The sequence below is a fragment of the Oculina patagonica genome, chromosome 3, assembly GCF_052425735.1.
Source record: "Oculina patagonica isolate OP01 chromosome 3, crgOcupat, whole genome shotgun sequence".
Classification (NCBI taxonomy): Eukaryota; Metazoa; Cnidaria; class Anthozoa; order Scleractinia; family Oculinidae; genus Oculina; species Oculina patagonica.
In genome coordinates this window covers 3,922,911-3,947,152 of record NC_135760.1, presented here as the reverse complement: position 1 = coordinate 3,947,152, position 24,242 = coordinate 3,922,911, and the positions used below count along the sequence as shown (strand labels likewise).

The window sequence follows — 24,242 nt, the reverse complement described above, 5'->3', positions numbered from 1 at the left end:
CTTAATTTCTCGTCCATTTCGATGGTGTATTTTTCGTGTTCCTTAAAACCATACAAAGTTTTAAAGTGTCTTTTCATTAGGTCTGGCTAGTTTTGTCGTTATTTTTTCCCTGTCAATATCTGTTCTTGTTCTTAACCGTACAGTGCTTTTCTTTGTAGCAAATATACGTCAAGTCTATGGGAACTTTTATTATTTGACCCCGACACAATATATTAATATTGGTTGGATAAGTAGAAATAGTTATTAAACTAGTAAACACCGCAAATTATAACGAAATGTCAACCTTTAAATGGATTCTTATTAAACCCGAAAGCATATGTAAGCCAGCTAACCTAATGGGCTCCCGCTCTATATGTATTGTAAAAGAAAATGAAATCATCATTGTATGGTTTCCTGTCATCTAAGTATGTTTTTGTAAGAGACAATTGACAGTTGATTGTCTTGTTTGTTGTCTCCTTTGAAAGGTTTTGCCCATCTGGGAAGGAACCACGAATGTTCTATCGTTAGATGTACTGAGGTCCGTGTTTAAAAGTCAAGGGCAGGTAAATTGCGCTTTGAATTAAAATAATGTTTTCGTACAGTAGTGATTTTTACTTTGTCGTAATTATGCCTTTTCTAAGCTCTCGAAATGGCTCTGTAATTGATCGTGCACGCGAATTTTTCCGTGCTTGCCAACCGTTAAGTGGCAAGAGTGATAAGTGTTTTTGGTGTTACAGCACTCCAAAGAAAACCGATCTATGTGCCTACATGTATTTATACCATGCCATAGAAAATACAGCCAATCAGAATACAGGAAAGCCGTTGTATATTCGACGGTATTCAACCCAACCTTCCCATAGTGCGCTGCGATCTTATTCTCGATGAAATTTAGTAAGCGTATTTTCTATGACATGGTATAAAATAGTTACACAACACTTTCTCGTGGTATACTTAACAATTATTCTATAAGCCCGCGTTGGATACGAGGTGGTAAATAGCCAACGAGGCGCGAAGCGCCGAGTTGCCTATAACGACTCGTATCCAACAAGGGCGAATAGAATAATTGTTTTATTAAATTCTTCTTTAAGTTTAAATCGACTGGACATTTCATTTTGATGTAAACGAAGTGATAGTATGAGGAGGCGGGAAAATTTGTGGTGCGGTGTTCACTTTTTGAGTTGAATGAAACACGAGAGGAAAGCGAGCGAAGCCGGAGTTTTCTTCCCAAGATTTTTATCTAACAATCTTCTCTAAAGTCTTCTTTATATCTTGGAAATTGTGACAACAGTTAAGATTTACGGGATGATCCGAAGCAAAAGCTTTTCTGGAAACTACACGTCTTGTGCAAGTCGAACGAAGCAAGTGTTTACATTGTACGGCTGTCATCAAGACTGCTATATTATTTGAAGCGAAATTGAACTCAAAGCGGAACAGATTTGTTGAAGTTTAAAAGGACAAGACCAAGATTGAAAGGTAATAAACTTTACAGAAGTGCTGAGCCTAATTTTATGACGAACACTAAAAGGAACTGTGTCATTTTGCCGTTATTTCGTAAATTATTTGCTGCTTTTCTACTTTATTCACTCGCTCTTGTTGTTCGTTTACAAGTTTATTAATTAAATTTTTCTCATCAATCCTTTTGTTTTGCGTAATTAAATTTTACTATGGCATTTCTGTGGATTTGTAGGCACCGCTGATTTTTTCTTGTTCACAAAGCTCGCCAAATTTGCTGTTTTCAACCATTTTTTCTGATGGAATTGTCGCTTCCCGCAGAAAAATTTTACGCTGAGCGGCACTTACCGCACTCATTTCCCATATAAGGTCAAACATAGGTATACGAGCTGGTAACCGGGATTCAGTGAACCAATCAGAAAGCTAGAAATGCAATATCCGAGGTTGAGAATTTAATAATATGGAATATCCCACTTGTCACTTGTATTTTCTTGGCATACACACTCGCCTAAAGGCTCGTGTGTATACCGAGAAAATACAAGTGACTCGTGGGATATTCCATAGTATACCACTCGAAAGCGTTGCATAACTAGTATATAATTGGTGTACCTAAACTTCCTCATAGCACTCTTAATATCCTACTGTCTCCATATCTTTCTTGTTTTTACGCAGGTACTGAAGGCTTTTCACACTAGCGTCTCCGACAAGTTATCAAAGGCCTCTTCATCCCACCCCACCCTGAAGATTTTGTTGGAACAAGTTCAGTCTTCCATGAATACCTTGCTGTCTCCACAAAACTACGAGCTGCTCTCTGATTCGCTGCCTGCGCGCGATCTGGCGTTTAGCTTGGCAAGGATTTACATAGGTATGGCAATCCTTATTTCCCGATTTATTGGAGACCAAATAGTTCGCTCTTCCAGAGGTCCTAGTTTAAGCCATGGCCATTGCACTCTTGATGCTCTCATTTATCAGCAAGATTAAAATTGCTATTACTCTACAATCCGTTTAACTCATATAAAATGTTCCTTTTCTTTTTGTCAGCGTCTTTGCTAATAGAGCATGCGTCTTGGGAAGGGACCGAAGAACATGACATCGAAGCTGCGAAGAGGTAGGGTAACACCATATTCATTTAGTTTCACTCTCAGAGACACCCATCTCAGCCATTTAATATAATTACTGGAGACAAAAATAGAAATGCGATCGTTTGTGGAAAAAACGAAAGGTTAGCATGTGCTGTACTCAGATGTACGGGTTCAGAGCCACCTAACTTTATTAGATAACCGGCACGCAATGCATGCAAAGGCGGTGACGTTTCAGTATAGCAAGTCAGTATGTTTGAAGCCCAGACAGACTGGGAATAGACCTTTTGGGCTTTGTTTGTTTGTTGTCCCATTTCTGACTATGTGATGTTACCCTTGAGAATTACTTCACGATATTCAGAGAGTTAAAAGGAAATTCTCTAGGGAGCATCGTGTGATTTGTGATGGGCAATTGACACACAAAGCTAAAAAGGTCTATTGTTGTGAGTGAAAATGTGAGCCCAAAAAGCAAAAGATATCCAAGTAATTAAACACTGAAATAGACATCGTTGATTAAAGTTGATAGTTTAGAGACTGACTCATTTGCTATAAAAGGGGGAAAGGAGTTTGTCAAGTAAATAAAATTTTACAATAATTTCCTTTGGATGGTATTTTTTATTAAGTTGTGCATCCCAAGGTAAGGTTAGTTTCTAACCAATTTAAAAAAAAACGCAAATATTGAGCTACTTTGATCACAAAATTGACATTTAAACTTGAACCATGCTAACTAAATGTCTTTCATTGTCACTTTGTTACATGGAATGCAACATAGTATGCAACTGTACTAGAAAGCCAGGAAGCTGTTACAACTTTGGCAGAAAAATACTGTCTTGAAATAATGCATCTTGATTAACTCTTGTTTAAATGCAGCTGATATTTGTCTTCACTGACTATACAATCTGTGATGCAGGATAAGACCAATAAGTCCAAAACATTGTTACTACATTTTAGAGGTAATACGACACTACAAGTGAAGTCCAGCAAGTAAGGTTGATACAGTATCTTGATGTACTCTTGTTTAAATGCTGCTGAAAGTTGTCTACACTGACTGTACAATCTGTGATGCAAGATATACAGTCCAATAAGATATGTTATCATTTGGAGGTGATACACACATACAGTACAAGTGGACTCCAGGAAGTAAAGTTGATACAGTGGTGAGCCAGTGAAGACCTCCGATTGAAGGGTCTTTTCATTGGTGAATCCGGAGATGTTTAACACAGTTTCTTTTCAACTTGAATGTTACCGCTACATGGTTGTTACTGTGTGTTGTTTCAATATCTGTAGATAATAATGTAGATTGAAAGTGTTGGACATAACATGGCAATCAGTGGATTCTCTGAAGACTGTATCTTGTGCATTTTCTTGTTGTTTTACATTTCTGTTCTGTAAACATAATAAAAGAAAAAAATAATTAAAAATATTAATAATTTTTTAACAATAACTAATACAATGCACGTGCAATATTATGAGGTAACATACATGTATTTATACCGGTAACTTACATATCACGACTACGTGTACATGTAGATGCAGGGATGTCGCTAACGGCCGGCTGCCAGCCAATTTCACCGGTTAAAAGACTACTTATGGTAAATACAGCTGAAATTTCACATGAAAACCAAGACTTAGATAAACTTTTAGTGCTACGAAGGCCATAAAAGCCAACTGGCTTGTTGATGAGCCGGCTTAGTGTTTTCTTAGCAACATCCCTGTTAGATGTCACATCGATCATTATTAACATACATGTGTAATTACATGGACCAGAACAACAAATAACTACATTGTGTACTGTTCGTATACTTACCTAATAAGTACAGTTGCAATATGGTGGGTTTGTGACCCAAAGGGTCACAAGGAGGGGTGTGTGACCCAAATGGTCACAAGGGACTCAAAGGAGCCGTTACACAAATTTATTTAGACACCAAGGCTGATGAACTACAACACCTTAAAATGTAACACAAGTAGATACTAAATTCATTTAAATTTTCTTTCTTTCTGAAACACATACTTTACATGTAATTTATGCTTCCTTAAGACCTAATAGTGATCATTACAAATTTCTCCTCACAATGTCAATACTAAATTAAGAGAAGAGGTTAGGAGAATTACACTGTAATAAAATGGTCACCAAAGGGAAATTGCTTTGAACTTTTAACAAATTCTCCAAACAATTGCTATACGAAAATGTATGGAGATCAGTCAGGAGAATTTGTATGTGGATGATGGGGCATAAAAGGTTAATCATTTACTAGTCATTATAGCCTACAAAAATGTACATGTTTCTACTCTTTTTTGGTTGCTATCCACACAGCTTTATGGTCACTAAAGTATGTCTCGAGAACACCAGTTTGGACTCTTGATTCATTTAGATTTGTATAAATGTGATCAATTGTAGTTCTGTTATCAGTGGTAAAGCTTGAAATAAGTTGTTTATATCCATATGTTACAATCATTTGATTATGTATACTGCTGTTTTGTACACCATCATTAAAATCAATGTTAAAATCACCAAGTATTATATGAAAACGTTCTGTTGACATAATGGAATGAAGTTCTCTCAATGCTTGAAGCAAATGTCTCATTGGCACTTTTGGTGATCTATAAATGCCAGCAATAACAACATCTGGCAGACATTCAACTTTAATAATTGTTATTTCAACTCCATGCATATTTTGACATTTAGGATATTCATCATAACACTGAGCTCTGGTATAAACTGTAGTTCCATAGAATGGTCTTTGTGTATGCAACTGCCTATCAAACAATGCATCGTTTCTAAACAAGGAGAAGTCATTAATTTCAAATTCGTCATTTTGGTCAAACACCCACAATCTAGTTTCAACAAAGATATTTATATCTGCTGCCTTAACATTGAAATCATTTTTCACATCTGATATGTGCTTGTGAAGAGAACGTGCATTAAGAAAGACTATCTTGACAAAATTCTCACCAATGTCTGCAAGGGATATTATAGACGGCTGAAGATAAGCTGCTGTTCGCAATCTCTGCATTTCATTCTTAACTTTGTTACTCACAGTTATCTTTTTTTCATTGAGATTCTTTATATGCAATCCATCAATGGTAGTAACTCTGCTTAATGCAACATAATGAATGTGAGGAATAGCTCTTCTTGAAGTAAGATCAACTACAACCTTGGTTTCAGTGTCACCCTGAGAACGGTGAATAGTTTTTCCTGCAGATTGCCGTAAAGGAAATTGTTTTCGAACGATCTGAGCAGCTTTACCTCTTCCTACAAAAAATGTTACACAAACAGGTTTTATTGGTGTCCAACTCTGCTGGATATTATCACTGTAAAGGCTTCTATTTTCATTCCGAGTTTTCTCTCCAACTTTAGCATGATCAAATTCAACCCAAACAATTCCATCAGGACAATCAGAATTTAGCAGACTAATAAATCTCACTAAACCTGCACTACCATTCGTAAGACCATCATCCAATCTGATGTTTTGACAGACCTCAATCCTTTCATTTTCTGCAATTGCAAGACAGGCTGCTAATTGCATAGTTTTTCGTGGATCATCTGGAACCTGTTTCAATAGCCGTGCCTTTAATTCCTCAGACTGAGCACCAATGACACTATCAACTGCCTTGACAATAAATTTTCTGCCAGCTGCAGAATTATAAACTGACTTGTTAAACTCATCAACTCTGTCATTTTGAATGAATAGGTGGGGAGCATGTCTGAGATAGTTCTGATCAGGATCTTCAACAATTCTTGCTCTCAGTATATTCAAGTCATTCTCAGTGTGAATACCCTCACGCAGCCGGTTAAGAATTTCTGCAAACTCGCGACTCTCTCTTTGACGCATAATTTCATGTAATTCAAACATCTGAAAATGTTTCTGCCACAGATTAGCTGCTAAAGGAGCATAATCATTCTCCAAATCTTCAAAAACATAGCCATCAAATACTGGTTGAAGTTGAAACAAATCTCCAACTGCTATAATACTCACTCCTCCAAAATCATTATCTGTACCTATGATATCTTGGAGTCTTTTGTTAATTTGAATATTAAACATGGAATTTCCTACCATTGATACTTCATCAATGAAAATTATCTTCAAACCAGCAAATTTACATCTCAAGGAATTCAAACGACTGGCATCAAGCTTCTTATAAATCTTTAAGGACTGGTTTGCTGGCACTGCTAATGCTGTATGGATTGTACTTCCTTGAATATTATAGGCAGCTTTACCAGTCGGAGCAACTAGAATAGCTGTAATTTGATGAAAATCAACACCAGCTCTTGTGTTTAAATATTTGTAAACTGCTTGAAACAGTACTTTAGTCAAGTGAGATTTTCCAACTCCAGCGCCACCAGAAAGAAACAAATAGAAGGGTTCACTGGTTGTCTTCACAAGGTGTAAAACATGGTAGAAAAAATTTAACTGCTCGACATTTAGAGAACGAACAGCTTCCCTATACTCTTCATCTGGCAATTCATCAAATGAGATATTATGTTCATAATTACTAGTAGTACTAGCAGGAATTCCCAGATCTCCAGAAAGATCATAGTTCCCTACTTCTTCTGTGTTGCATACATGTTGACATTCATTTTCTGCAAGGTGACTCAGTTCTACATGTTGTGTGTTTGGAGCTACACAATCCCACATATCATCAGTGCTTTCTATAGTTTGTACATCATCTAATGCTTGCTCTAGTTGTTCACTACATGGTGCATACTGAGCCATTTGGTCATTTATCTGTTTTTTCAATATCTGACACCTCTCCATGTAATTCTCACAGTCTCCTAGCAAATCAGTATTTTCATCTCTCCAAGCAGTAAATAACATTAGCAGCTCACGATAGTGCTTTTCAGGATGACTTTCTCTATTAAACCATACACTTCTTATTACCCTAGCTTTTGACCGCTTCTGAGGTTCTTTTTTGCCCTTCTTTGATGTCAGCTCATTGCTACATGTATCAGTAATGTCTTTACCAACATCATCTTCATTGTTATCATCATCAAATATTTCTAATGGCAAACCATCAACATCAGTATTTTTGGATTTTTGTAGATTTTTAAGGTTTGAATTCCTATTGTCATACCAAGCGGCCCAATCAGCTAATGTCACATTCTCTAGACAAGATGGCCTTTTAGTATACCTTTTTATCAAGCCACCTGATTCAATATCTTCAGACTCATCTTCTAGCTGCTGTATGTCATCCATCGATTTCAAAAGACACACTCTTTCATCTGGTAAAGCTGTATTGATAAACACCACTTCACGAGAGGAGCGTCGCATTGGTAACTGAAGTACGATATATACCGCCTCTTGTGCACTTATTTCAACATTGTTTAAGAATTTGTTACCGATGTCACGCACTTGCTGTTTAATACTCAAATTTCCTTCTCGAGCTTCCTCACATGCTTTTCTCAAAAGTTCACTCATACCTCTCTGTGCCTTTGATACGTAAGAAACAACATATGTTGCACAAGAGTAGATATCTAGGATAAATTGGACATCCATGTTTGCTCTCCATGCAAGCAAGCAGTGCTTGTTATAATTATTGATTCGAAGTTCGTTTGGCTTTCGTTTCAAAAAAATTGTTGCCCTACTTAGGGAAGATCGAATAGCCAGAATATATTCTTCTTCAGCGACCGCAAGTTCATTAAGAAGTTTTTCAAATGAAATATTCTCTCCTTCCCTCATAGTATTAAGTTTTTCATTGATTTCTTTCCAAGTAGCCTTGTGTTGATTCAAAAGACTTGTATTCTCAATGTCACTTAAAGGATACAATATTTGAGTGCTTTTCATTGGAGGCTGAGGAAAATTAAATCTGCACTGTTTTTGAAACTTCTTTTTACAGGTAAATGAATGTTTATGTTCTTGACGAGAAACTAATTCATCTAGTTCACAGCCACTTGCAGGTTTTGAACAAGAAATGATTTTATCAACAAATTCACAAACTTTTTCGTCTGAATCTTCACCAAACTTTGGTGCACCTTCAATCCATAAAAGCATATGAATGTGTGGCGAGCCACGTTGTTGAAATTCAACTCGATAAAACCAATCTGCTATTTTCCCCAGTGGTGCACAATCACTTTGCAAAAATTTTACAATTAGTTGCTGAACTTGGAAATCAAAATGCCTTGCACATGTGACGGGATCACTTTGAATTAACCTTGACTTTTCCTCCCATGACAAGGCATTTAATTCATCATCTCTGTATACTTGGTGATCAATTAATTCACCTAACATTCTTAACAGATGATTCCACTTTGTTTCAGCTGCAGAAAAGCTACAAAAAAGTGTCGCAGATCCAAGTTGCCTTATCATGGCAAATAGATCTCTCTTAGACTTCTCAAAGTATGGTGGGGAACCACGAAGAGCTCTTAGAAATCGATACCCTTCATTCAAATGAACTAATTTGTCTAAAGCACCTTCTTTTTTTAACTCGCCTGCTGTTAGTCTCTTTCCATTTGTTTTATGCTTTCGCAATGCAATCTGGCACTTGCCTAAAATTATTTTCATTTGCAGCTTTTTCAGTTTAAAGAAAATATTTTCCATACACTGAGCAACTCTACGATCAGAACGCCTTAACTCTGATTTGCAAATGTCACTATAATACACAGGTACATTTCTTTCCTTATTATCTGCTCTTGCGTGACCACAGAATATACCAGGATATGCTAGCTCTTCGCAATATTGGTCTTTGAAAATACTAATTGGATGATTGCTTTCACCTGGTGCAAAGTTCAAAACCTTTTCACGTTCACAATCTTCTACAAAGTCCGGGGATGTTAACATTGTGTCCAAAGTACCAGCACACATTTCAGATTCATCCACTTCATTCCAAGGGTCATTTACCTCCATTTCAGTTGGACAGGAATCCTTACAAAGATCTCTACTAGATAAATGCACATCTGTTGCACTAGATAAGCACCTTGATACATTCAAAGTTACTGGTATACCTACTAACGCTTTAAGAGAAATAGTGTTTGCTAATCCATACCCTTTCAAACATGTTTCTACAAGAACAACATTTTTGGGATCAAGCATTTTATATCTGAACAGTTTGACCACAACGGAAGTACTTACATTAGCTGTTGCTTCACTGAATTGAGAGGATGCATCATCTTCCATTGGTGGTAGATCATGTACAATGGCCATGTGTTCACTAAAAAGTGATTGCTCTTTTTCCCAGGCACTACACAAAGAACAAAAGAAAACCACTTCATTACTATTACAGTCATTTTTATGAAAAAATGGAATATAGTTACTCTCCTCACAACACTCAGTATCAGTTTCTACTCCATGATCATACAAAAGATGATTTTCTAAATTCATTGAGTCTATTAAAACTTGTTCACAGTCAAGGCAAATAAAAACTTTACCAAATTGAAATGAAAGCAATCGAATGTGTTCTGAAAAAGATTGCACAGTGGTATTCAGTGACTTAATTGAAGCTATAGGTGTATTGTTTTCTGTAAGGTTGCTTGAACTGCTGCAAGCACTATCATTTGACATGTCATTTTCATTAGACCCTGCAAACAAACCATTCCAATCTGGGTCCAGTTTGATACTTTCTTTCTTGTAAAGTGCACCATTTTCAGTCAACCACTTAGCTGCTTCAAAAACTTTGGATGGTCTTATGTTTTGAGACAGGACATAGTTCTTGTATTTTAATTTTCTCTTAAGCTGCACTTTGATAGTGTCTGTTTCAGTTGATAGTCTTGGTAAGATATTCACAGTATTAACAACATCAGCAGGAACATTCACTATGTTGCCATGAATTTTATATTGCTTTCCCCTAGCTGCTTCGTGTATCTTTTGAAAGATCAATCGTGGTGATACAAGCCTCCACTCTAGTTCTGTTAAGTCTAAATGGTCAGGTTTATGTGGAAAACTCATTTTATTCTGGACTGCACATGGAGGCACTTTATTCTGCTTCAGGTGATTATAACATGTATGACAAACCCATTGAGCTGTACAACACTGTTCATCTTTTCTTATGCATCTTAATACAGCTTCGTTATTAAGTTTTAGTACAGTATCAGTTCTGACAAGACTATGTTTGTACCATAACTGCTCACAACATGTGCAAACAAACGTTGGCCCTGAAGCAACCAGTTCACGAAAAATAACAACCAATTCATCACAAGATTTTTGTGTTTTGTCATTATCACAACCCTTTTTGGCCTTGTAAGCTTCTCTTCTTTTAATCGACCTCTCCTCTTTTTGTTGTTTAGTTTCAGTTTCCTTTACTCTTTGTTTTAATTCCCTTTTTGTCTTTAATCTTTTTTCTCGTTGCTCTTTGGTTTCAGTTTCCTTGCTTTTCCTATATCGTTCTCTTCTCTCTTGCAACCTATTTTCTCTCTGCTGTTTGGTTTCAGTTTCCTTGCTTTTCCTATATCGTTCTCTTCTCTCTTTCAACCTATTTTCTCTCTGCTGTTCGGTTTCAGTTTCTCGTCTTTTTCTCATTAGTTCTCGATGCTTCTTTAATTTATCCTCTCTTTGTTCTTTGCTCTCAATTTTCTTTTTTTAATTCTTTGTTCCTTGAGCTTTCTTAACCTATTTTCTCTCTGCTCTTTGGTTTCAATTGCTTTTTTTCTATCATACTGTTCTCTATACATTTGTGACATATTGTTCCTTTCACCACATGTTTCAGCTTCTTTCCTTGCAGTTTTCTTTTCTCTAAACATCAGCAAGCTTTCTTTGTGTTCTTCTGATTGTGCTTGTTTTCTCTTTCTGCTATTGTTAACTACATTTTCTTTTCTTATGTCTGATTCAAAATTGTGACATTGACTTTGACTGCATGATCCCTGGCACCCTACAGTGTTATCTGTTGTAGAAAATGGTACACTTAGAGCACTAGAACTTGTGTACCTGCAGTTTTGATTAACTGATAAATTTTCAACTTTCATACCCAACACTTCAAATGGCACTACATTCTTTTCTCTGTAGAAGTTTTGCAGATACTGCACCATTTCCTGTACACTAGTAAATTCCAACAGTACTGCTGTTCCATTTGCAGCAATGTTACCATGGATATCTCGTGAATGAGAATCAAAAATTCTATAATTACCTTTGTTGTCAATAATAATAGCAACCGTATTGATTTCAACAGTCAACAGAAAGGCATCATAGTCTTTTATTAACATATTTAGTACATGTTGCAATGGGAAAAAACAGTCTCTTACATCAGACATGTGTAAATCGCCAGCAAAACTGCTGCTAAAATTAATGGAAAAGTTTTCGTCATTTATGGACAATGCAGATGGAATCTCAGATAGCAACAATCTGTCTTTCCCTACTGACTTGCTAATATGAGAATAAAGCACATTGCCTTGAATCAAAACTTCATTTAGCTGATCTCTTGACCACGATGCATTATTTTTACAATTGTAAACAACTGCAGTTAGGCACATCGCTACGCATTGGTTGCCAGCATTTCTTCCAAACAGTGCAACATCACCTTGATTATAGTCAGCCGTGACAGTTTTTGACGAATTCACAACGTAAAAAGGGCCAGGATTCATCTCAACATCATTGGCAAGTCGAATCAACAAGGGAATATAGAAACGATAAAGACAAATTTGTGTAAACCAAAGCCTAGCGTAATAAGCCATTTGCCATGAACGGATTACTCTTTTTAATGTTGGCAGATATATCGCTTCCAGGTAAAACATAAACAACAGCATAGACCAGAATTTCCCTTTCATACGATCCGAGTATTCTTTGGCCTTCAAATGAACGTCATGTAACCCCACTGCTGCTCTATATTGCATTAAAGACACCATAACCTACGGTAGTTAATACACGTTCAAGCAAATAAAACTTAGATAGCTCACCTTTCTATCTTTTGCAATCTCAGCAGTTTTGATAGTAAACTTCTTCTGTACTGATCACGTCTTCAGTTAAGCTCAAATCACAATGTCGCCAGTAGTTAAGATGACAAATATTTCAATTCTGACAGTGTTTATATTGCTTTCAATGGTTATATTCAGTTCAACTTCAGTTATGACAGGACAGGGTCTGACCAAAACAGCTCACCGACACGTAGCGTAGAGCTCGATGCGTAAACCACAATTTATGTAGACCCTCGACCTATCTCGTGTGCGAGTATGTCGATTTAGCTGTATGTGTGCACTACGAGTTCTTTATGTGTTTGTAGGTGAGCGCAAAAATATAACAGCTACAAATCTTGAAGTCAAGGCTTCTCGCTACAAGAAAATACTCACAAGTTCACAATCGCGCGACCAAGATGGCGGACAGGCAAATACAAATACCTCACGTGACCTGTCGCATGTGCTTTGTTACCAATCCTCTCTCCTCTCTCTGTTCTCTACGATATCGATACGATATTTGCCTTTTTTCTCGATATCGATATCGATATCGATATTATGACGTCCCTTTCGTACTGACGTCATTGGTATGTCACGTGATTTGTTTGACCATACAAAGGACAGTCCTGGCATTATAAATATTAGCCAGGAATGTTGATTTTTGGTCTTTTTGTTTCACTGTGGACTAGATCAAGTCAAGGCAATAGAAAAATGCAAATATTGACAAGAAAATCAATATTTGTTTGCGCAAAAGTGCATTTTTAAACCTCAGGTGCTGACCAGAAGACCGCAGGCTCAGGTCACGTGTTCAGTATCGAAAGTGCGATATTTTTCGAAAGTATCGATACTTTTCAAATTTGTCAAAATATCGATGTATCGAATATTTGGTATCGAGTATCGGCCCATCCTTAGTTCTCACACGAACGAACCCTCCATCGTGCCCTGGCATATAGGCGTCACCGCCTAAAAATGATTTGCTCTGAAAAAGAAATGGTCAAATTGTCTGTTTGTAGTTATTAGCCTCAAAATGTGATAATTCAGTACCTTTGATGCTACAGACGATGCTATGGCAACCAATTGTGGGTACATACGCATTAGAGTCCGTTTAGAGATAAATTACAGTTTTACACTGAAAATTTTTTGTCAGCAGTATTGGACTACTTGTGATAGAATGCCCAAGACAGAAACGTGTGAAGTATTGTAAGCCACCTTAAAACTGGTTCAAACAAGAACGTGAGTTCAAACTATCCTTGTGGTTCACACTATAAACGACTCTTGTTGAACTAAACCTGCTCAAATTTTCACGAGTATGAATGTTAGTTTCTGCTTGTTCGACAGGCGGATGATTTCAACTGACTCTCATGTTCTCCTTATAGCTCTTTTGACCTTGCACTGATGATAGTTAAAAGTCTTGTGCAACTCTTAACCCTGAAATCTCGTCCACTCTCCTTTTTTCACTGATCCTTTCTTTCCTGTGGTATAAACTAAATAAGAAAAATACGTGTCATTCTTTAGGTGGTGTCAACAGGACTTGACCCCAGTCCTCACTCACCTCAGACACAACGCGTATGACGCCAATAGCTCCGCTTGTGACCTGGCACTAGTTATGAAGGGACATCCAGAGTTTACAAGAACAAGATGAGTGGTTGTCTTTTGGGAACTGCAATTGGGCCTCAGGCTTGAAATAACTGAAATGATACGATGGTCTACGTACTACATTTATTTTTTTAAATTGATCAATACAAACAAAAGAATTTATGGTACTGCTAAAAAGGCAAGGGATTTGTCAAGAAACTGGATATTGTAAAAGAACTACTTCACGGAGTGTGTGACTTGAAACTGATTTTAGCACAAAACAAGTTCGTCGTCCACAATCTGTCCCAATCTCCCTGTCCCAAACTATCGGCCTTTTCCTTTTTGCTTTATATCCTCTTTGCAGGGCTGCCACAGGTCAGGAAATGGTCAGGGGAAAGTAAAATTATTGAAAGACAGGGAATTTTGCCGAAAACTGACGTCTGTGGTGACCATGCTTTGGTGTTTTTCTGTCTTAGCTCCGGCCTTATACAAACGCTTTTACAAAGACAAGAAAGACACCGACTATTTCAGTGCCTCTCTTCAATCACACAAATAGGTTAATAGACACCGTCAAAAACGTCGGGCAACCTTTTAGTTTTCTGATGCTGTTCAAGGAACAAAACAGTTTTTGTTGCTTTGATGAAGACCACCAATTTTGTGATCGACAAGAAAATGGCCACAATATTATAGCTAAAACAAAATAATTTGATATTGGTTTGCATTTGTATTTAAATGTATAGCACTGTAAAATTTAGCCTGCAGAACAGGTGGTTTATTGGAGCCGCAGCTAGAACGCGAACCGCGAGGGCAAACGCGAAGTGGGAAGCAAAAAGTCGTCCTCGCGCTTTAGTCGCGCGCTTCCTCGCTCTAATCCACTAAACCGCCTTCTAAAATTGTATTTGGTAATTGGGAGGAATGAATACTCTTCTAAATTCTGAGAATAGCATAATGCTATGTAACTTGACTTGGATATGCAGACGTTGTCAATTCTTCTACAGTTTCACCCTCTGCTTATCAAAAGTCATTCGCCACTTTCGAATGTTCTTGTTGTTAGACAATTCCCACTAGAGCGCATTTTACTATTGAAATTAACTTGTTTCACTTCAATTTTCCATTTGCTGAACGATATTACCCGTTAGTTATACTCTACCTACCTGCCTTTTCAATCAGTGAGAGGATGAGCTTTTTTAGGGAAATCGGGTGAAAGCCCCAAACAATCGTGGTTTGGCTGACGTGATTTTTTTTCGCGCTTGCAACTGGTTACATATTTTCCCGCGCTTACCACCAGTAACATGTTTTTCCGCGCTTTGCGCCAGTGACACGCTTTTTCTTTTGCTAAGGGACGGTTCATTTTTTATGAGGTGGTGGCTGGTGGGATTTGAGGGGGGTGGCCATCCGAAAAAAATTGGCTTTAAAGGGGGGGTCAGCCAAAAAAATATGGTCTGTAAGGGGGGTCACTAAATATAATTGTACTTTTAAGTGTTGTAAAGAGGCTTCTGTAAAAGAGAAAAAAAATGCCAGAATGCCCAAAATAACATTCCTGAGGTTCTCAAAATTCAATTTTTCCCGGGGGAGCATGCCCCCGAACCCCCCTACTTTGTTATGTACCAAATGCCATTAACTCAACCCAACAGCTTATTGGTTACAAGTGCAGACAACCCATACTAACAGACGACATCCACAATAAACAGTTGAGGCAATGCCAGCTATTTGGGATGTGTTTTTTGTACACTGATAAATTCTTTATTCACAAGGCTCGATATATTTCTTTTATTGTTTTTTTTTTTTGGGGGGGGGGTTATCGAAAAAAAATTGATTTCGAGGGGGGGCAGGCAAAAATTATCGATGAAGAAGGGGGGCCATTATATACAACAGTGACTATCTATCAAATCCCACCAGCCCCACCTCCCCCCCCCCCCTACCCCATAAAAATGAACGGTCCCTTATTGCGTTTATCATGGGTTACATGATTCCCGCGTTTGCCATTTTTTTTTAATTAACATAGCGCCAAAAGGATACGCTATGTTGGGAAGTAAGGAAAGTGCCCATGACTCCTTAGAAACTAATTTTAATATTGTACTTAGATCTCCTTTGCATCTGGTAACGGATTTATGAGGTAGTTGTTCCTCGGACCTGGAATATGGACATATTGTTTGCTACTTATATTGTGCGAGGATTGTTTAAAACATGTCAATGGTTATATATCAGCAATGTGAGAGAGATTAAAATCAACACGCAGGAAATGGATAAATACAGAACAAGACACGAACCATGAACAACAGCAACAGCAAGCCAAGAAATGAACAACTTATAAATTAATGCATTGAAGCCTGCGCCGTGGTCCAGCTCTTGTCAGATGAAGGTGGCTTGCCCGTCTCAGTGACCCGAAGACGCGGGGGGGGGGGGGGGTACTCCCTATAATGGCCTATACGGGGAGGCTCCGCCCGAAAGGGGTACCTTTTTCAGGCTTCAGGTATATAAAAGGGTAGGGATTTCACGCGTTTAAGTATATGAAAGGGTATGGAAATATGTCATTTGGCTATTTAAAAGGGCCTTTAATTAAAATATTTCAAACAGACGCAATTTATGGCTGTATTATTTTAATTTATTAAGCGCTACATAAAAATGACAAGAAAACGTCCTATTTTAAGGCCATGTTATGTCTCTTAGGTATATGAAAGGGGTACCTTTTTTCAGTTAAAGGTATACGAAAGGGGTACAATTTCTGTCAAAAATGGTATATAAAAGGGTAAGGGGTTAGAACTTGGGGCCGAGCCTCCCCGTTCAAAACTTTTTGGAGTACCCCCCCCCCCCCCCCGGGCCCGAAGAGCTTCATATGCCAGCTAGCAGGACTAAGGTCCAGCTTCTTGCAGGGTAGCCCAAGCTGAATTTAACAGTCGAAAGGCGCGACTTTATTATATGTATCACGTCTTCTAGCCTGGAATCTGAGAGGTCATCTGATATAACCATGCATTTGAAGTGTAAACGTTGACAACACAACACATAGCAGAGGCTTCGGAATGGAATGGTTTTTACACTAAAAGATAATATCGAAGTGCGGTGCAATCTGCAGGGAAGTAAGTTGCCATGGCAACGACTTCTTATACCCAAGTAGATCATCAAGGTGACTTGTTGGAACATCAAAAGCACGCATGTTCGTAGCAAAAGCAGCACTCGTAGCAGCTGGGATAGAAAAATAGCCCTGGTTACATTGTTGTCAAGGTGACTAAACGGTAAGTGAAACTTTGACATGCTATCAGACTCTATTTTCATAATGAAACGCTCGATCGCAGGATAAGACACATATATATCCATACAAATCACTTTAATTTAGGTTATATAAAATGTAGTTACATACCAGTAGTATGCTTTGAACATTTACTCAATTGAGTCAGCATAAAGTCGACAAACGATATATCTTTACCAGCCATAAGTGCAACTGAGTCGCTATATTCTCCGTAATTTTTAAAGTTTAATCATTAAAAAATTTCGACGAAAGTCCCGTGGGTATTTCCGACATGTAATCCATCGCCGTAAACCTTTGAGCGTCGCCACATGAGGCCGATAAGAGAATTATTTTTACGTTGAGATTGAGGTTGATTACTTTCTAGTGAACGACTGAGGTTGATTACTTTCTAGTGAACGACTGAGTCGCATTGCTAGCTGCCTGAACTACTAAATTTCAAGGTACATAACGTTTGACCCCTAAAATATCTGAATATCCAGTTTTCTAACTCTAATTCCGTCTATGCTTAATCCATAATTCCTTCTGCCCCGTTTATGGGACCACCTGTCTTTTATAAAATAAACCAAACTTTTGCGAAATCCCGTCGAAAGTTGGGTAGCAATAGGGAGGAGCCAGCAGTAGCTTACAGAATTTGAAGAAAAGTTGCTTAGCAGGAATTAGTTAGCGTGACAGGAAATGATTCAGTTGTTGTCAACATCTCCCGGTCACGCTAACCATATTTCTTCAAGCGATTCTGGTTTGAAAATTACACACAAACAAAATGCGGCAAGCGTTTTATTGGAGCTATAAAATTTATACGAAAAATTATGATGTAAATTCTCCTTCGTCATTGCTACAGTATAATCTTCATGCAAGTTCAGAGAATTTGGCTGTAAATCAAGACACAGAGCAGTTTTTTCAATTGAGTATCGTAAAACTAAAACTAAAGTAATACCCCGGCCAATCACAAAGGACACAGACAATACAGTGAACCAATAAAAACTCGAAGCAAATACATGTAGCCGACACGAAGCACGGGAAAACGTGCGCGAGCGAGTCACGATTGGTTTTGGTTTTAGTTTTGATTGGCTGAGAAAGTGGCGCGAGATTTTTAAGCCAATAACTAAGCGTAGTAATGCAAAACCAAAGCAAACTTTCGACACTCGAGTAAAAACCGTTCTATATCTCTTAGTTATTCTTTACTGTTTTTTCCTTTGTTATTGCTACAGTATAATCTTCATGCAAGCTCGGAAAAGTTGTCTGTAAATCAAGACACATTATATCTTATTGATTCTTTACTTTATTGTCATTACCTGTCGTAAGGTTCTAGAAATTCAATGTTTATCGCTATTGTGAATTAAATTCCATAAACAGTCCCTTGGCTAAACAACAAGCTGAAGCAAGTAAAAGTGGTGCTTAATGTAAATTTTTTTTAATGATTTTGTGATTTCTACGAAATACAGCAAATATTCTTAGAATTAAAATTCAAGCCTTAATAATTTTTCTCAGATTCGAAACTCGTCAGTCACTCCAGGTTTTTATAGAAACAGTAATTTGAGTAGAGGAGCTTTATTAGCTTTGCTCAAATCGGTAGTTAAAGAACAATATGTGTTGTCCCAAATAAATATTTATTCACTAAAGGAAAACAAAGATCTAAGCAAAGAACAAGATCCTCTATAGTTTTGAGGAGGATTGGATCCCCTGGTTTTTCCGTGGAAATTCTAGAATAATTTCAGACTGCCGGGTATGTAGTATTTTGGAAACACTTCCCGGCTGCCGGGTATCTAGACACAATGATAAAATTACTTAGGAGGAAGTCATCACGCAATCAGTTAGCGTGACTATGAAATTTGTTTGTTGTTGTTAACATCTCTCGGTCACGCTAACTAATTTAGTCAAGTTGCGTCTTATATGAGCGATAAACACGTGTTAGAAAAACAGCAAATGCTCAAGTGTTGTTGGTGAATGCAAGATGAATCAGTGTTAAAAGTATAGCAATGTCGGTATCTGTGATGGTTGACTCCCATATATGAGCTATATAGGTATGTGCCGCGGGATAGGGTATGGTTTTTGTGGTTCTCGATCCTTAAATAGAGTAACATTTTTGCTCCTTTTGGCATTGTGTTCCCGGTGTGATCCTTAGATAGGGTACCTAAATTCTATCAGCTAAAATAAACGCCTAGCTAAACGAAAAATAAAGAGGAATCTTAAAACTGAACCGTTCAAGTATTAGTAAAGCGATTTTTTAAACATTTTTGTTTTGCCGTGCGCGGTTGCCTGTATTTGGGTCGTCACGAAAGGCTTCTCCTTCCCTTGAATAGGGTGTCATTTTTTGGTTTGGTGCCTTAAAAAGGGAATCAATTTCCGCTTTCTTTATCCTTAAATGGGGTCAGGGTTGTAAGGTTTACTGTTTAAGTCCCAGAATCAGAATATCAATTCTCAATACTGATCACCATACATTTCTTTTAATGTCAGTTCATAGAATTTAGTGGTTTATCAAAACACAACGTTGTTTATTTTTTTTGACACTCATCACTACCAGACCTACTAGTCTGCTTGTGACGCCGTAGCCTGCGAGCATGCTCTGTGCGAAAGCCGCGAGACAAATTCCTGCCGGCTCGTAATTCAGTCGCTCGCGTGAAGTCAACGTAAAACCCAGACAAAAGAGCAGCGCAGAATTAAACACGACAGAGTCTGCTGCTCAGGCTATGGCGATCACTTTAGGAATTACCCCATAAGTGACAAAAAGTATGTGCAAATTCATAATAAAACGGGCTTTTCAAGTGCTTTGTTGCAAAAATTGAACCGTTCCTAAAATAAGGACTAATTTCTGTATTTCTAGACAAATTCACAATATTTAATCAGTTATCGTGCATGCCGAATCAAAACTTTAAATATTTTGTTTTGTTTTGTTTTCTTTCTTTCTCCTTCTACCCGCACCCATGCGCCTTTCCTTTTATCACCGTCTTCAAGTCTTTCAATGCGAAAGACATATGGTGACCTTCGGCAAAAGTCAACGTATGTCTTTCGCACTGAATGGTTTACAATTAAATGTGAAAATAGTCTTTTTTTCCTTTATCGAGAACAGGCTTGAAGCGTCAGGGACGGCGGAGCCGGGGGGACCCCCCCCAGAATTTCCGAAAAAATAAAGACTTACTAAGAGAAGGGTCTTTTAAGCAACCCCCCCCCCCTCCCCCACTTCAAGTCACTAGTCAGTTCCCCCACTTGGAAAATTGCTCCGCCGTCCCTGAGCGTCTTGATGACCTTTGGCTCATTTTCGAGTTGATTTTTCCGTAATGTTTACTGTTTTAGGCAAAACAATAATTCTGGAAATTGACCCTGTTTAAGATCCGTTCCATCACATGCGTGGACACTGTCTACAAATGTGAATGTTACATCTGAACATTGAACAGACCTGACACAGTTTACTCCACGTAACGCAGGAGAGCCTGATATGAGAACCCTTATGCCGTACGTGGTGTTTTTGTTTAAAATAACTTTCTTTTCAAGTAAAAATTCAAAACCATAATAACTACATTTTTCGGCCTGTAGAAGTGATGAGAAAAATCTTCCGGAATTTGACATCAAGACTTTTTTACCTTGGACGTCCACCACCTCCAAATCGACTGAGAAAGGTTTATTTTCTTGATTTCCAAAGAAGCACACTCCATATAGTACAATGTCTTTGTCTACAGAGAAATTAATAGCATCTTTCCGGTCACCATAACCCCAAGCTTGGTCTGACACTGAGCCGACTCTACAGCATCGTAGTATATTATTACCACTGTTAATGGATCTTTTGGTTTCTGGAAATCCTACTGCAGAAGTGGATACTGAATTGAAATATTTGATAATATTGACGATTTCGTCCGGCGTTAGAATTTTGCTGTCCAGTACCACACTAGCGAAATCTTCTTGCTTCATTGTTGGGAAGCGTATTCCTTTAATCACGTCTTCTCCGAGAACTCTTCTTTTAACTGCACCATCTGCCGCCAAGCCTTGTCTCTCGCACTCCTTTGTTGCCCACAAGTCAACAGCTTTAAACAGCTCTTTCTCTTCAATCGTCAGAGTATCTCTTACGACTACTGGTTCAAGTAAGGACCTCTCGATTGTCACAAATCCCTCTGACTTCACAGCCTCTTCTGTATCTTCATCAATGACTTTCCAGCATCGATCCACCAAGGTTTTTTCTTCGTATTTCTGAACAAAGGGCAGGATGCTGAAAACATTCGACGGATCTAAATTATCTTGTAGATATTCTATGCATTTATCAGCCAGTGAAGGAACTATGTATTTCTTCGCCAAATACAAAACTCCCATCACATTACTTCCGCTCAGCTGCACTTCATCGCTGTACATGTAACGAAACAACTCCAACAGACTCTCGTACTCACAGTCAGGCAGTTCAATAGAGTCTCCAGTCTCTGCCAGCTCACCGTAAAACATGGCTTCAAACACAGGACTGCTAATCGACAGCACAAACTTGTGAGCAGGAATCACTTGTTTACTTTCACTTTCGCCATCGGTCTTGCGGACAACAAACTTCACATCGCTGAAAAGATCCTTGTTGAACATAAACTTGCTTCTTTCTCTGATGCTGGGTCTTGTTGTTTGCCAGTTTTTCTCGACGACAGACATGGTTTTTGTACTTAGATCGAAGAAGTATGGACAGAGAATGTTAGTTTGCTAGGCTGTATACATGCTGTATAGTTGTCGTGGAAAATTGGGTGGCAACTTGAGTTAGTGGTGGCTTAAAAAATTTCGCTTAATTTTGATATAAAATTACTTGGCCGGAAGTCATCACGCAATCAGTTAAGTTAGCGTGACCAGGGAATGTTTCAATAATTGTCAACTTCTCTGACTCTTCTCTTGGTCACCTTCACGAAGAGCTTCATAACCCTTCATAACTTCTTGGTTTTATTGTAAAAAAAAACAACAACAACAACAACAAACAAAACAGAGGTAAAAAATATTTCTTTAGACCATTCTTGTCCAAAGTTTCACACACGCAATTCAGGTCTCGGTTTTGCTATAACGGCTTTATTGAGAATCACTTAATAGCAGGGGAAACAGCAAATGCATTAGTGTAAGAGTGGTCAATTGTTCCTCAGCGCTTTTTTTAAGCGATGACGTAGTCAACGCTTTATGTCGGAACCCTTCGAGAGACAAATTCAACAGACATTTGTACAATTGGCCTGTGTAAACAAGAACAATGCACCAGATAGAAGAAATATGTTGCATTCGTTTCAGGGTTACTGCCCGGGCAGTAACTCCGAAGTATGGATCATATTTCTTCTATCTGGCACCGTTTTCTCCGTTTAAAATCAGCATTTAAAAGCACTGTTTTATATGCGCTTACACAGTCGCTCGAAATTAATAATTAATACAATGGGCCTGTGTGGTCCGCTCAGAGATAGCACTTGACCGTGCATGTCTGGTCGCTCGCAACAAGTATCGTATATCGTAAATCGAAAGTCACGCTTCAACGTAACGAAACTACAACGTAGAATAAGGGTGCGTTTCTTTGGGAAAATCCAAAATTGGATCATTGATCTCAGATCATACGGATACTTTGCTCCCAAAGAAACGAAGAATCCGAAAACGGATTTTTTGCCATACAGTAAACACATTTCGCACAGAACATAAAATATCAGCACAAATTTATTTTTCGTCGAATGTATCCTAGCTAAAATAATTTAAGCATACAAAATCTTTTACAAAAACCACACGTCGAAGTAGATCTTCTTTAGCGTTAAGCACAATGTGGCGAGAAAGCATCTGAGAGCGAAGAATGATTGCGAAATGATCAGTACAAATTTCACTCGTGACAATTTCAAAAGGATACAACTTCCGTAGGCACACAGTGGCTGTTCTAGAAAACCTGTATCCCGTTTAAAATGATACTACATACCTATATGAAGCTACCGTTTCCTCTTATCGTGAAATATTTTTGTAGTTTGAGCGAAATAACCGCCTAAAACTTTCCGTATGGTAGTGTTTACAAAGAGCGAACCTGTATTTTCACAGCAAAGACCGCTGGGCCAAGGTACTTTTTTCGAATCCTTTCCCAAAGAAACGCACGGATCATGAATCCTAATCAAAGGTCTCTTCGAGATATCGACTTTTTTTGCATGAAGTTAGTATGAGTAAAAGGTTTATGCTGGGCATTGTTGTTCGAACATATCATGGAAGAATTCAAACGTCTTTCAGTTCAAGCATTTTTTTTTATTTTCGCGGAGGAAATGCTGTATTTGTCAGTCGCGACGGCTGGGTGCTTTGCGATTCATATACTTTGGCTTGGTTAAAAAGGCGGAGGGAAGGCTCAGGGAAGGCTCATTTTTCCGTTGAGCGAGAAAAATAACGCCTGATCGCACGTTAGGTTACGCACCACAGAGTTACCTTTTGTCTCGTCACGCAATCTTAACCCCACATTGAGAAGTACATTTTTGTTTGAATATTACCAAAAGCCGCTTCTAGTCCTCGCGTTATTCTTTACCTTACGGCTACACATGCCATTTCTAACGACTACATTTCCAGTAAAACCGTTGCTGTTCATTTTTCTAATGGCGATGCATTAACTTCAGAACAGAAGAAACGTTTAGCGTTTACTGCCCGGGGGGGGGGGGGGGAGGGTACTCCCATATATGGGCTATATAGGTATGTGCCGCCCGATAGGGTATGATTTTTGAGGTTCTCGGTCCTTAAATAGCGTATCATTTTTGCTCCTTTTGGCATTTTGTTCCTGGTGTGATCCTTAGATAGGGTACCTATATTCTATCAGCTTTAATAAATGCCCAGATAAACAAAAAAAGGTATCTTAAAACTGAACTACCCGTTCAAGTATTAGTAAAGCGATTTTATAAAGATTTGTGTTTGGCCGTGCGCGGTTAGCCGTTATTTGGGTCATCACGGAACGCGTCTCCTTCCCTTGAATAGGGTGTCATTTCTCGGTTTGGACCCTTAAAAAGGGTATCAATTTTCGCTTTCTTTATCCTTGAATAGGGTAAGGGTTTAAGAACCTTGGGGGCACACCCCTATCCGAAATTTATGGGAGCAACCCCCCCCCCCCCCGGGGGGTTTACTGCTTCCACTGGAAGTAATTTCACAACAGGCTACA

The 24,242-nt window shown here is 38.3% G+C and overlaps 3 protein-coding genes across 4 annotated transcripts in view; 1 reads left to right on the top strand and 2 right to left on the bottom strand.

Moving 5' to 3' along the window:
- The window catches only part of LOC144646176 (acyl-CoA dehydrogenase family member 11-like), a 117,213-nt gene that overhangs the window by 20,745 nt on the left and 72,226 nt on the right, over nt 1–24,242 (top strand). Inside the window, exons 12-15 of one of the 2 annotated variants that reach the window (XM_078505720.1) lie at nt 465–542; nt 2,104–2,296; nt 2,473–2,539; nt 13,840–14,030. In XM_078505720.1, the coding sequence (XP_078361846.1) occupies nt 465–542; nt 2,104–2,296; nt 2,473–2,539; nt 13,840–13,966 (465 nt within the window). In that variant the 3' untranslated portion in view covers nt 13,967–14,030. Of the gene's footprint in view, nt 1–464; nt 543–2,103; nt 2,297–2,472; nt 2,540–13,839; nt 14,031–24,242 lie in introns of those variants that run through there. The other variant, XM_078505721.1, reaches the window with a different exon arrangement.
- LOC144646144 (uncharacterized) lies at nt 3,971–10,964 on the bottom strand. The gene is made up of 2 exons (XM_078505671.1): nt 9,982–10,964; nt 3,971–9,402 (listed from the first exon to the last, which is right to left on the bottom strand). The coding sequence occupies exons 1-2, from the start codon at nt 10,958–10,960 to the stop codon at nt 4,796–4,798; spliced, it is 5,586 nt and encodes a 1,861-aa protein (XP_078361797.1). The 5' UTR covers nt 10,961–10,964; the 3' UTR covers nt 3,971–4,795.
- Nucleotides 20,390–21,821, bottom strand: LOC144645586 (BTB/POZ domain-containing protein 6-like). Its single transcript, XM_078505158.1, has one exon. It carries the CDS (start codon nt 21,761–21,763, stop codon nt 20,426–20,428), a length of 1,338 nt encoding a protein of 445 aa, XP_078361284.1. The 5' UTR covers nt 21,764–21,821; the 3' UTR covers nt 20,390–20,425.